Source organism: Amyelois transitella, chromosome 26, assembly GCF_032362555.1.
Source record: "Amyelois transitella isolate CPQ chromosome 26, ilAmyTran1.1, whole genome shotgun sequence".
NCBI lineage: Eukaryota > Metazoa > Arthropoda > Insecta > Lepidoptera > Pyralidae > Amyelois > Amyelois transitella.
Genome location: NC_083529.1, coordinates 1,946,787 through 1,961,140, shown reverse-complemented (window position 1 = coordinate 1,961,140; position 14,354 = coordinate 1,946,787). Strand labels below are relative to the sequence as shown.

Sequence of the window (14,354 nt, the reverse complement as noted above, 5' to 3'; positions counted from 1 at the left end):
GATTTAATTATTTTGTAGTATATCATGGACATGTTAAATATCAATTTAAACAATAAATAATGTATGAATCCGTCCCTGAATGAAAATTTTTGATGAATTTAATAAAATCTTTCATTTGTAAATATAGTTTTTGTAAGCAATATTTAAAAATAATAAAGATGTTAGAATAAATATGTTCTTTATTTCATTATTTACAATCAGTTATCTGGTAATAATATCAGTCTACAATTGATTGAGACCAAAAACAAGTTTTAAGCCTTCTTAGGATATAAACATGAACCCAAAACCACTGATGGTTGGGTGTCAAAGCCATTTTTTTCTTACTAATTTTCTTCCTTTGGAATTTGAGAATCCTCAACAGTTCTGCTTGAAGGTATATAAACTTTAAAAGAAAACTCTGTCCTAGGAAATGACCCGGGATTCACAACTTGACAGTCTTGGTAAGTTCTGGTATATGGTTGGAAATGATCCGCAACAATAACTAAATCTGGTAAAGGATATAAACTCAATGCATCAGCATGCTTCCAATAAACAGGTTGAACACCTAATGTCAAAGGTGATAGAGTACATTGACTTAACAAAGTCTTTGTCAAATGATCTGGAATATCTCCTGTGTCAGGAAAATGTATTGAATTCCTACACATTTTCATGACCAAATCCTGCCTGAGAAGTACCATTTCCTGAGTACAATACTGTATTCGACATGGATTTGTTGTGAATATTACTGAGTTGCCCAATTTGTCTCTTATGTCTGTGGTAATAGAGCTTGGTATTGGTGGTCTTGGGAGTATATTTGGAGCAGAAGGGTCACCACGACCTGGTATAAATACAAATTTACAAGACTCTTTTAATTTTGAGAACTGATTAATGATATCTGCCAAATTTGTCAAAGCTATTTTAAGCTGAGTGCTATGTTCATATCCATAAGGGCAAGAGAGAAATTCACCCATAAGTATAATTGCTATTGGAGGAAATTCATTAAACCCTGAAAACAAAGTTTTTAATTTTGCTAAAACTTTTAGATTATCAAGCCAAACATCTGACAAAAATATAAACATGCCATCTTCATTCTCTTGCTCAATTTTAAGTAAACTTTGAGAGTTTTTCAACAATGTCTTTGATTTTCCTCCAAAAGTATTTAAACTTCCAAAATATGGTAAAGATGTTGCTCTATTTTCTGAAGGCGGTAACACAAGACCCATGACATGTAGCACTTTGTCTTCATAATAACCTTCAGCCAAAACAAAACTATTTTCGGTAAACAAACCAGAATGATACCTAGTCTGGGTCATATCAAGTAGCACACTTCCAGTTGGATCTTCAATGTAAAACTTTCCTTCTGTCAATTGTGTCAATAGCCCCAAAACAATAACTTCATCAATTTTACTAGAAGAACTCAACAGTACCTCTACTTTACGCAATTGAAACCTCTTTTCTTCCGCCATACTCGGTAAAGTTTCTTGTGCAAAAAGTTTATTTCTAACAGTCCTTTGCCATATGATCATATATCTATCTATCAAAAACTGTGCTTTCCATTTCGGGTCAGGATACAAATTATTGGTATTTAACAGATCTTTCGTGAATTTCTTCCTTTCTGTGTCATACTTTAACTTCGGAATGCTAAATGCATCAATGATGTTCAAAACAGTTTCAGTCTCCTCAAGACCTTGTGAAGAACATTCTTTGAAGGCAGTTTCTACATGTTCCTTTTCAAGGACAGGCTGTGAGAGGCACTGGTGAAGTAAGCGTGTGGTAAGCTTATCTAGCATCTTCTGTCTTTCTTGAATAGTCAGTGGAAGAAGTTGTTCAGCGACGAAAGTAGTCGCCTCCCGCCGAGTTGTAAAACCACTGAGTTTAAACGTATTGTGAACATCAGATCGAATTTTCTGCAGATCTGCCATTTTTTGATAACATAGCACTTTTCAGAGAAAAACGAATGAAATTCCTACTATTTATTGAATTGAATAGGTAGCGTATGTGTCTTCTTACAATCTGCCCGCCAAAATAAATAAATGAAATTGACAAAAATGGCATTGACATTTGACAACAAAAGATAAGCATTGCCATCGCTAACGGCTGGGGCTGAAGTAAAAAAAAAAAGTTAAATTAATTTTGACATTGGTAGTTTTTAATTCCCAGAATGGAAAAAATTAAAGTGTGTAACAAATAATGTAATTTTTCTCACTTTAATAGTGAATGCTTCAGATTTCTATACTTCCAGTAGATTATTTATAAATTGCAACACTAAAATTTACAGTGCGATTGTCAGTCAGTGTCTTCTGTCATGCACCTACATTTTAAGTAGGTACCTACCTATTGCACTACCTGCAAATTTCGTAATGCGAATTTGCGATTAACACGATTTCTGAAATTATTAGTTAATGTGCTATTTGCTATTATTTCATTTGTGTTTTCTGTAGTTTATAAATAGTTTTTCTTTTCTAGTTAAGGGAAGTGAGCATTAATACTTCATAACTGTTATATGAACATCGTTAGAACAGTACAAATATTATTTAATCACAAAGTTTCAGTAAGTTCATTATTTATTCATAAATTTCGTGATTGTACTGTAGGTAATCGGTAGAGCTCTGTTTTCCGGGCAATCTTAGTTTGGTCTCTTTACAAATAATACAATATTAAACAGGTTTATTCATAGAATTTGAGTTATCCTTTGCCGAGATTTTGCGCAGTGATAATGAATCATTCATCATGAATCCACTATTTTCTTTAACTTTTTTTATATTACAGACAACGGCATATAAGATGGATCTTCGGCATTTCCTAAATCTGTCCTGGTAAGATACGGTTTTCTTTAAATTATTCCTAACTAATAATAAAGAGGGAAGGTTTGCATTTTTGTATGTTTGTAACAAATAAACTTAAAAACTACTACCGATATTGATGAAATTTGGTACACAGATAGAATTGACCTTTTGAAATAACAGAGGCTACTTTTTCTGGAAATCCCCATGGGCATTGCTCCCATGGGGATTTCCAGAAAAAGTAGTCTGCCTGTGCAATGGCTACCAAAGTATAAAAATCACAAACAAGTAACTTAAATAATCATAAAGGGTTTATGAAAACCAAATTTACAGCCGTATTTCACAAAATTGGAATCAATGGCATGATTTATTTTTGAGCATGTTAGGGATACTAATTGTTGAGGGTATTTGAAATAATTTAACCTAACAACAAGTTCGCTTTCTTCATAAATTATTTTAACTTGTATTAAATTGACAATGTATAAGTAAATCATCAAATTTTACTCAATCACAGGTGCAAACCAGACTGGTGTTTTCCGAGTATGAGCAAAGAAACTAATGAGCTACTGAGACAATGTATAGACCTACCCAAAGCCAATGTAACAGATGATTTGGATGAACTCATCAAGAAGAGCAAAGCATTTCCAGTGCCGTTCCCCATTGAGACTGTGAGGTAAATAAATCTGAAAGTATTGATGTAACAATCAATTTAATATGTACTGTGTGACTCCTGGCAAAATTAAAAAGAAAGGATCACTCCATCTCATTCAACTGCTCCGGTTTCGCACCAGTTTTTCTTTCTTCCTGTAGGCTTTAGTCCCAGCTGTATGCAGCATGACTCCTGGATTGGGTGAGTCAGGTTTTTACACGAAGCAACTTCCATCTGACTTCCACATCCTTTGCCAGGGCAACTTTACCAACCCATATTGGATTGATCATGGTTACGCATCCAGTTGCCTGAATGTGCAGGTTTCCTTAAGATGTTTCCGTCACCGTAAGAGCATCAGTTAGTATTCAAACTAATGTACATAACTTGGAAAATAGTCATTGGTACATGGCCAGGGTAGGATTCGAACCTATATCTTTTTTGCGCTACACATATTTTAGGCGGGCACCTTACCAATTCAACCACCAACGCTCATCTTCTCGACACAACTTTGCATGGGTTGCATTAATACATATAAACCTTTGAATCACTTCGTCTATAAAAAAACTGCATAAAAATCAATTGTGTTGTTTTAAAGATCTAAACGTACATACATAAAAACAGACATTGGGACAGATGCCATGAGCGAGTAAGGGATAACATGGAGTTACAGACAATATAACATCTTAATGTATTTGACCTTCATACGTAATGGAAGAACAAGGATGAAATCATAGTCTGGAATTTTATTAGTAATTCATTTGTTTGTTTTTGTTTCGTTATTGAAGTGATATCATTTATTACTGTATTGCGACTTATTATGAGGTAGTTACTAAAGTCTTTCGTAAAAGTTAATTTTAGGCATTTTAATTTTGAATCATATAATCACGTCTATATCTTCTGCGAGCCAGACAAAGCCAACAGCCATTAAAAGACTGAAATGCCACGTCCAGCTGTTTGGCTTAGTGACAGAATTGAGATTCAAATAGTAACAGGTTGCTAGCCCATAGCCTAAAAGAGGAACCTCAAGTACCTATATCAGCCTATCCCTCAGTCGCCTTCTACGACATCCATGAGTGGAGTGGTCCTATTCTTTTTCTATTGGTGCCCATAACCACAAGGATAAGTCTCAAGTTTTTTTAAACCTGCACATTCAGGCAACTATTTGTGTAAACATAATCCAATATTGCTAAGAATCCCCTGCAAAAGTTATGGACCAGTTGGGCAGGAAAATACCTTTTTAAATACCAGACTTGCCAATCTATAGTATCAAGACCATATCCTGGGCTCCTCTCAAAGAGGATGTGACCTGAAAGTACACTAGGTAAATGAGTATCAACTGTTTAATATGGGTTATCTATCTATCTTTTCTACGATCGTCTACCTACCCCTGTGGGGGAATCACGCGGGATGATATGTATAATTAAATACATACATATAATCACGTCTATATGAATCCCTCAACAACAGTCTCTGTATGTATATAAACATTTAATTATTACTTAACATTTTTTCGCAGATTACACGAGCTCAAAGAAAGCAGGCCTATAGAGAATTTAAAGAAGAATGTTGCCTCTACATACCCCATCATACACGAGAGGGTGCTATATCTTATGACACATTTCCTCATTTATAAAAGGTAAGGATTTTTTAACGTAAAGTTAATGGAAAAGACAAGAATATAAACTAAAAATTTTGGCTGTTAACACCTGTATAATTTGTGTTAACTACTTCGTACTAACAATATTTCTAAGCATAACATACCTACAATACAAATATGTTTCTTTATTTTCCAATTCTGGTCGAAATATTTGTGGGATTAAAAAACATGATTGCTTTTGTCAAATCTATACATAGTTCCTTACTCTTGTGTCAGTAATGCTTTCTGTAGAAGGCGACCTTTTGACTAAAGGCAAAAATTATATATGTGATTGAAGGCGAAATATATATAAACATATATATGATTGCCTTTTTTCAGGGAGTTTGGGACCGCCATAGAAAAAGCTTTCTATAAAGACATGACGGTGCCAGACCTCATCGACAGGATATTGAAGAAGCGAGCGGTCACCTTCATGGAGGAAAATGACCATTATTTGTTACTGACCGGAGAGACGGGGTTAGTTACTTTTAAATAAATAACAAAGGCTTAATTACTGCCGTGTGGTTTCCGGCACTTCGAAATAGGACTACTCCATATCTTTTCCATGGATTTCGTAAAAGGCGACTTAAGGAAAGGCTTATAAAACTGTGGATTCTTCTTGGCGATGGGCTAGCAACCTGTCACTCTTTGAATCTCAATTCCATCGTTAAGTCATACAGCTGAACGTGGCCTTTTCAAGACTATTCGCTCTGTCTACCCCGCAAGGGATATATACGTGATTATATGTATGTATGTACGTACTTATTTACCCTGTAAGGGAAAAAGATGTAATTATATGTATGTATGTATTTATTTACCCTTGCAAGGGATATAGACGTGATTATATGTATGTATGTACGTACGTATTTATTTACCCTGTAAGAGATATAGACGTAATTATATGTATGTATGTACGTATTTATTTACCTTGTAAGAGATATAGACATAATTATATGTAGGTATGTATGTACGTATTTATTTACCCTGTAAGGGATATAGACGTAATTATATGTATGTATGTACGTATTTATTTACCCTGTAAGGGATATAGACGTAATTAAATGTATGTATGTATGTATGTTATTTACCCTGCAAGGGATATAGACGTGAATATAATATGTATGTATGTTTTATATGCTTCCAGCTACGACGGATGGGAGTCGATCGGTACTCTACAACAGAAACCGCCATTGATCCTTGAAAACTGTCTCTCCTACGACGAAATGAAACTCTCGGCGATGGTATACGTCAGCGGCCATACGGAATGTATCAACGATGGTTCTAGAAATAATGCAGGAGTTGTCATGGAGAAGGGAGTGGAAGAGAATGCAGTTATAATTGGTGAGTTTGTAGGCAAACTTCTTGAACGGTTAATAGCAACGGTTGCCATGGATTTTGTTTAGTCAGAAAAATGACAGATTTAATTCTTATGCCGTGTGGCTCCCGGCACCATTACAAAAAAGAATAGGACCACTCCATCTCTTTCCCACGGATGTCGTTAAAGGCGACTAAGGGATAGGCTTATAAACTTGGGGTTCCTCTTTTAGGCTATGGGCTAGCAACCTGTCACTATTTGAATCTCAATTCTATCACTAAGCCAAACAGCTGAGCGTGGCCTATCAGTCTTTTCAAGACTGGTGGCTCTGTCTACCCCGCTAGGGATATAGACGTGATCATATGTATGTATATATGTATGTCAGATTTAATGTTTATTGTCAATTATTCTTAATTTGTATGTTCAATAATATAGTATAGTAATTTTAAACTGATTATTTCTCACCTATTTTCTCCTTCTATCTTCTGTGGGAATAACTAACTCTGTAACTATACTTCCTACAAGTTCATTTTTAGGCGTATCAGTATTTTCAAGACTTTCGGCTCTGTCTACCCCGCAACGGATATAGATGTGATTATATGTATCTATGTATGTAAGTTTATTTCATATTCCAGGCTTAATAGGCGCAAGATTCGAACGCAAACTGCGCATGGATTGCGAAGACATATTGATAACTGAACAGCAGAACAGTTTGGACAACGGCTACGGTGAGGAAGTGACGCCGACGACATGTCTGAACGTGTTGAAGACCACTTACGTGAGGAACAATCAGTCCACTAAGCACATGTGGAGGCAGATGTGGTCGGAATTCTATCAGGTATGTTGATTTTTATGATATGGTAAGGTAAGAGTTCCAGTTTTTCCATTTTCTCGTAGTAATTAAGAAAAATTGGAAAAGTTAATAAAAGTCGAAGTGGGAAGACCTAGACGAACGTATATTGATCAAATTAAGGACGTCCTGGTAAAGGGTCAGGTCAAAAGTACCCGAAACCGCCGAGCTTGTATGAAGAGAGTTATGAATGTGGATAAAGCGAAGGAAGTATGCGGAGATCGTGGCAAGTGGAAAGAGGTAGTCTCTGCCTACCCCTCCGGGAAAGAGGCGTGATTTTATGTATGTATGTATGTAATTAAGAAAAATTTGCTTATGTTCTAATGCTTTAATTTTTGCTCAAAATTGATTCAGTGGTTTGACTTTGAAGAAGTAACGCTCAATACGAGTACACAAACATTATATACGTAGCACGTAGTATTTCTCCCGTCCAGCGGTTCTTCCGTGAAATTGTTACAGACAGACAAACTGGCAGAATTTCGTTTTTATACCCGGTGGGGTAGGCGGAGTACAACTTTCAAAATCCTTGCATACCATGTTTAAGGCAGCTTATCGGTATATTGAAAATTTTAAATTTTCTCAGACATTTAATAAGTGCTGCGAGGTTCCCGGCACCAATACAAAAAAAGAATAGGACCACTCCATCTCTTTCCCATGGATGTCGTAAAAGGCGACTAAGGGATAGGCTTACAAACTTGGGATTCTTTTTTAGGCGATGGGCTAGCAACCTGTCACTGTTTGAATCTCAATTCTATTAAGCCAAATAGCTGAACGTGGCCATTCAGTCCTTTCAGGACTGTTGGCTCTGTCTGCCCTGCAAGGGATATAGACGTGACCATATGTATGTATTTAATAAAGCTATGTTCGCCTCGGCCTTTCTCAAATATTCACATTTTAATAAAAAATGTGATCAATTACTCATTTTTTTTTTCAGGTACACAGCTACACGCACGAAGAGCTCACTTCCTACGTCAATATATCGGAGAAATCCGAAGACAAACGCTATACCGACCGTTACGTCAAAGTTCCTGGCACTGATATAATATTCGACAATGAGGTCTATTATAAGAGGTTGAGCATCTTAGTCGAAACTACTTTGTTAGAGGCTGATTATAGAGCGAGGGAGGCGGAAAAAGACGCGTTTGTCAATATCATTGGGTGTGGTAAGTATTTATTATAAAAAAAAATATAATAAAAAAAAAAAATAGTACATGAAATAATATTCGATACAAAGGTATGTTATTAGAGGCTGAGTATCTTAGTCGAAATAACTTTGTAAGAGGCTGTTTATAGAACGGAATAGGCGGAAGAAGTTGTTTTGTCAATATAATAAAGTAATAAGTCAATATAGGTAAGTATTTAAGGAGTTGCCACATTTAAAAAGGTTATGATGTCTTTTATATGAGGTTGAACATTTAAGAACATAACTACTTTGTTAGCGGCTGATTATAGAGCGAAAGGTGGAAAAATACGCATTTATCAATATCATTAGGCGTCGTAAGTATGTATTTAAAACGTTTTAATAGAACATGAGATAATATTACATATAGAGGTGTGTTATAAGAGGTTGAGCATCTTAGAGCAAAACTACTTTGTTAGAGGCTGTTTATAAAAATCAGGCCAGTAGTTTTGAGTATTTTTGTAACGGATTACGTTACAAAAATACAAATCTTTTCTCTTTATTAATAGTATGGATATAATTCAATTTATTAGTTTCTAGTATGTAACTGTCTAGTGAATTTATTTTTTTGTAAATCTTATAAATAAAGTAAACATAAAAAAACAAGTACACTCGCATGAAAAATCAGTTATTCACAAACGGCAGATTAAAACAATTATGGCCGTCAAAAAAAAAAGTCAAGTAAGTAAATAAAAGAAAAATTCTCTTCCCAGGTTTAGGAGTGTGGAAGATATCGCCACACCAAACGGACGTTTACGTGCTATCATTTCTAGAAAGGATAAGGTCTTACCTCAAAAAGGACTTGTTGAATCACGTCTCGGATGTAAACTTCGCGTATATTCGCCCCAGCGCTGGTATACTAGCTTTATTTGGCGAGAGCGATGAGAAGAAGATATTCTTTGAATGCAAGAAACATCCAAGAGGTGAGAAACCTTTTATTTATATTTTTTTCTTATGTTATTTACATACATACATATGGTCACGTCTATATCCCTTGCGGGGTAGACCGAGCCAACAGTCTTAAAAAGACTGAATGTCTACGTTCAGCTATTTGGCTTAATGATAGAATTGAGACTCAAATAGTGACAGGTTGCTAACCCATCGCCTAAAAAAGAATCCCAAGTTTGTAAACCTATCCCTTAGTCGCCTTTAACGACATCCATGTGAAAGAGATGGAGTGGTCCTATTCTTTTTGTATTGGTGCCGGGAACCACACGGCACATTATGTTATTTGGTCGCCGAGTATCTCAAAAACGACTGAACTGATTTTGTTGCAAGGAACTTAAAAATTCTATTGACATACCCTAATTACTTTTTGAATTTCATCAAAATCAGATGGGCGGTTCGAAAGTTATCGCGTTACAAATATGCATACAACCAAATAGATGATATATAAGGGGGAAGGTAAGCGGTCCTCATGGTAGCTTGCACAAAAAGATAAAAGACTTGTACTTTAGTTAGGTTCCAGTTTGAAAGCTTGTCTTATTAAAATAACAATATTAATATTAAAATCTAAAAAGTATTGGAAACTAACAAAAATAATACCTCATTCTATAATTAAATTCATACAATTATATATAATGTTACTTGCTACTTTTGGTTGTAACCTGTTGTGTATAATTAAACAAATTGATTACATACATCATAATCATAATGTCGCGCCTTTTTCCTAAAGGGGAAGGCAGAGACTACATCCTTCCACTTGTCACGATCTCTGCAAACATCTTTCGCTTCATCCACACTCATTACTCTCTTCATACAAGCTCGTCGGTTTCTGGTACTCTTGACCTGACCCTTTGTCAGGACGTCCTGAATTGATTTATCTATACTAATATAATAAAGCTGAAGAGTTTCTCAGGAACTACTGGTTCGAATTAATTTTTTTTGCGTTGAATAGACCATTTATCGAGGAAGACTTTAGGCTATATAACATCACGCTGCAACTATAATAGAGCAAAGATATAATGGAATATGTGAAAAAAACGGGGAAAATTATTCATCCTTGAGGGTTTTCATAATGCCCAAATCCACGCGGACGAAGTCGCAGGCACAGCTAGTTTTAAATAAATTGATTTATTGATTGATTTACGTTTTCAAGGTGGTATCAACGTTCAATTGGAAAATCGTGAACCGGCCGCGAAATTGACGGGAGAACACGCCGGCAAATTACTCGTTATGACTTATCCTTGGGACGGGAATGCGCATCCAGGGAATGAGTTCTGGTGAGTGGAGACTAAGTCTAAGTTTGTCTAACTAAGTCTTAATCCTTTATGGGATAGACAGATTCAGATCGATCAGTCTACATTCTATTCTAAGTTTGGATAATTGTGAAGTTGACGTTGTTGAAGAAAATGCTGCAGTGCAGTTTGTTACAGCTTCTTCTGCATTGACGCCTTGGAAGCGGCAGTAATCTTAGTTTTAAGTAATTTATTTGACGTCAACCAATGTTGTGAAACCAAACGTTTTGACAATTATTAAGCGATATGAAGTATCGTATAATGATAGATTGATTGATTTCCCGTCCCCAGGCTAGGCAGCCTCACAGGTTCCGGCGATCCGGCCGCGGCTTGTTCCACACAAATTGCTGAACTTCATAACGCACATATAAATACGGCTGTTAGTGCCCACAATGTCAGAGTGGCGGGGAAGCATGGTGTCAGTACTCTATCTGAACACGCTGAGAGGATTGACACTTAAATGTGCTACATTTGTTTATAAAATTACAGTTTATTGTACTATATATAATTTTACTTAAATATTGGACCTTAATAGAATGTACTTATTTATAGTCAGACTTACTGATAGACTCTGATTATTAAGCGCTAAAGGAAAATGTGCTAAGAAAATATGGCGTCAGAACACAACAATAATTTGAAAATATACATTAAGATATATATGGATTTTTATCATCACTTGTTAAAGTTTTATCACTAATTTTCTTAACAATCTGGCCTTCAACAGAGTATAACTAATAGTTAAATAGCTGAACTACATTACGCACATATAAATATAGCTGTTAGTGTCAGTTTGGCGGAAAAAACATGGCGTCACTATTCTATACGAACACGCTGAGAGAATTGACACTTAGATATTATATAGAACTTGTTTATATCTTGTTTAATTCATGTCATTCCCATACATATTAGGCCTAAACAGAAGGTTAATACTTAAAAATCTGAACTCCACATAAATATGAAGTTATATTTTTAAAACAAGTTAAAGTTATGGGAGTACCTATATAGTCTTGGCATTGTCAGTTATACCTTGTCGTAAAGACCTAAGCAGAGTAAAGCTCTGACTTTAGCGCTTAAACAATAAGAATTAAAAAAAAATAAGCGCAAAATGGCTCTAAATTGGCTTGCAAAATAAGTTCTGGATAAGTTTGTAGTGTAAGTACTTACTCAAATTATACTACGTTTTAAGCGCAACAATTTGTGTTAAAATTTTAAGTTGGTTATTTCTTCTTGTAAAATATTTCCTTTTTCATTATTGTTTGAATGTTTACTCGATTGATAGCGCAAAAACAAGAATGAGTGACCATTAATTCATTAATTATACTGTCTGAATGATATGCAGATAAAAAAATTGTACTTATAGGTCTAAATTCGCTTGTAAAATGAAGTGTGTTTGTTTAAATTTCATATTTTATTTGGGCATATAACAAAATTGAAGCTGTGATAAAATGTATTATGATGTTTAAAATTTCTTTATATCGTTCTTATGAAGTTTTTTTTATGGGTGTGATGGTGTTTAATGTTTTCTCTGTTTTATAATGTCACAATAAAGTCTGATTTTGTTTAAATCTGTGTATATGTCAATTAAGTTTATAAAGATTTGTACTGTTTTTTAATGAAATAAAGTTTATTTTGTCCGTACGCTAAAGGTTTATATGAAGATCGCATCGAGAAACACCGAGAAATTTCAATGATTTTTTTTTCAGACGAAATACAAATACGTAAGGTGAAATTACTACTACAAAATATTATAATTAAGACAATATTATATGCGTTGTGTCTCATTTTAAATTTAATGTTGTTTTTTATCGAGTAGTAGATTTTGCGAGAACCGGTGACAGAGTATTTAAATGTATCTGAATGGTAAACGAGAGATCTTGTGTGTGTCGTACATTAGTGTGAATGCTAACCTATGATCTTATGGTGAGAGAAAACATCGTGAGAAAAGTGTAGGTATATTCAGGCGATTGGATGTGTAACCATGATACAGGGTATGTTCCCCTGCATTTTTACGAAGCGACTTCTGTGTGATTGCAGAGGTCACACAGGAGTCGCTTCGTAAAAAAACCTGACTTACCCAATTTAGGATCATGGTTATAGGTGAAACCTGGCATTCCCCAGTGACGATGTCCGGACGATTATGAAGACAAAGCATGTATAAAAACAACCTTACCGCTTTGTAATAAGAATAAAATAAGCTCACTATGATGTATCTGTTAACGAATTTATTAAACTGTATGTTGTATGTATGTTATTCTATAATTAATGTTCGTAAAATAAGCCCCTAAAATTTAACATTCCTTATATTGATTGCATCAACAAGCTGATACTATTTGTAAAAGAAATAGGTTTCTCTGCGAATTAGATAAAATTGAGTTGATAAATTCGGGGATAAATCCTGTTAAAATTTTAAAATTAGATGTTTTAAATTCATTATTCTAGTAAATGTTATAAAAGGGTCGATGTTAATTGTCGTCTAACTTAAGAAATGCCATAATTTCACACAATTTATGGAGCATTTATTGCAAAGACTTCGAAAAAATATAAAACAATAGAAATGGCATATTGGCATCGCGCACATTTTCTGATCAGTTGTAAAGCTGTCGAATGAAGACAAGATGGAAACAACACGTGCTTTGATCATGTCACAACCGTTGAGACGTTACAATTACCAGTATTTACCACTTCTATAGTCTTATACTATTCCGAATTCTATGGTTTACAGTCTTTTCTGCGCCCTAACACTATACGGTGTAACTCAACGATATAAAAATAAATATCTACTTGATAAAAAAAAAATACTACATTGTATTGGCCTTTACGACCTCTACCATCTACAGAATAAGATTCTAATGGTCTTATTCTAATAGGTGTCCCAAAATCATACGCCGTACGTGATTTTCAATTTTTTATAAAAATGTGTCATATCTAAGCAAGTCAGCGCAAAATATTTGTAAAATTAAATTTATTATGTATAACGAACCAAATTGAATATTAGAAAAAGTTCTTTCTTTTCTATTTAAAACAAGTGAGATATACATGTTTATACTAACAGACGTACAGTCAACATCATAATATCAAGTTACTCCATATGGAAATGTATGACGCCGTAATAGAGGCGATTTGCAATGAAATGATGGGTAGGTTTGTATGCTGTTGGCTGTACATACGCGTAGACTATGCCAATATAATACTTATATGTATCGTTGTTATACTCATTCTAGATTAGCTACTTAAAGATAGTGTGAAAATTTTTATTCGACTGTTAGAGAAGGAGACATATATGAAGACAGAGACAACAGTCTGACAATGACTGAATGGCCACATTCAGCTATGTATGGCTTAAAAATGTAATTGATATGCAAATAGTGACAGGTTGGTAGCGTATCGCTTAAAAGAAGTTTATTAGCCTATCCTTTAATCGCCTTTTACGATGTGTGAGTGGTCGTATTAGAAAGTGCCGGAAACTACAAATGATACGTCATATGAGGTTAACATTTCATTATGTACCAAAGTTACAATAATGGCTGATAACTAACTACAAATATTGCTTCCCTCGTTTTGTTATTTCAGAAGATAATGTCGTGTATGATCAAATAATTTTTTTTTTATCTAATTCTTATTTCTAGACGATCATTTTCCACTGCGTTAATCCTGGTTACAGCCTCTCTAGAGAGGAGCCCGGGGTGCGCCTTTATCCATGATTCTGGATTGTATGAGTCAGGTTA

At 34.7% G+C, this 14,354-nt stretch overlaps 2 protein-coding genes across 2 annotated transcripts; one reads left to right on the top strand and one right to left on the bottom strand.

Annotated features, from left to right (window-relative positions):
- Nucleotides 1-47: 47 nt before the first annotated feature.
- On the bottom strand, nt 48-1,993 carry LOC106138513 (DNA polymerase epsilon subunit 2). The gene has a single exon (XM_013339683.2). It carries the CDS (start codon nt 1,899-1,901, stop codon nt 324-326), a length of 1,578 nt encoding a protein of 525 aa, XP_013195137.2. The 5' UTR covers nt 1,902-1,993; the 3' UTR covers nt 48-323.
- A 296-nt stretch (nt 1,994-2,289) lies between these two features.
- LOC106138514 (uncharacterized) lies at nt 2,290-13,011 on the top strand. Its single transcript, XM_013339684.2, has 11 exons — nt 2,290-2,530; nt 2,749-2,795; nt 3,277-3,435; nt 4,928-5,047; nt 5,387-5,524; nt 6,192-6,388; nt 6,998-7,200; nt 8,147-8,375; nt 9,106-9,315; nt 10,491-10,614; nt 10,921-13,011. Exons 1-11 carry the CDS (start codon nt 2,483-2,485, stop codon nt 11,087-11,089), a joined length of 1,644 nt encoding a protein of 547 aa, XP_013195138.2. The 5' UTR covers nt 2,290-2,482; the 3' UTR covers nt 11,090-13,011.
- Nucleotides 13,012-14,354: the final 1,343 nt, after the last annotated feature.

What these genes read in the sequence shown, in the direction of transcription:
- LOC106138513 (XM_013339683.2), bottom strand. Translation starts at nt 1,901, where the DNA reads ATGGCAGATCTGCAGAAAATTCGATCTGATGTTCACAATACGTTTAAA.
- LOC106138514 (XM_013339684.2), top strand. Translation starts at nt 2,483, where the DNA reads ATGAACATCGTTAGAACAGTACAAATATTATTTAATCACAAAGTTTCA. An exon ending in TGTGGTCGGAATTCTATCAG is followed by an intron (nt 7,201 to 8,146) that starts GTATGTTGATTT and finishes TTTTTTTTTCAG; the next exon opens with GTACACAGCTACACGCACGA. An exon ending in ATGCAAGAAACATCCAAGAG is followed by an intron (nt 9,316 to 10,490) that starts GTGAGAAACCTT and finishes TACGTTTTCAAG; the next exon opens with GTGGTATCAACGTTCAATTG.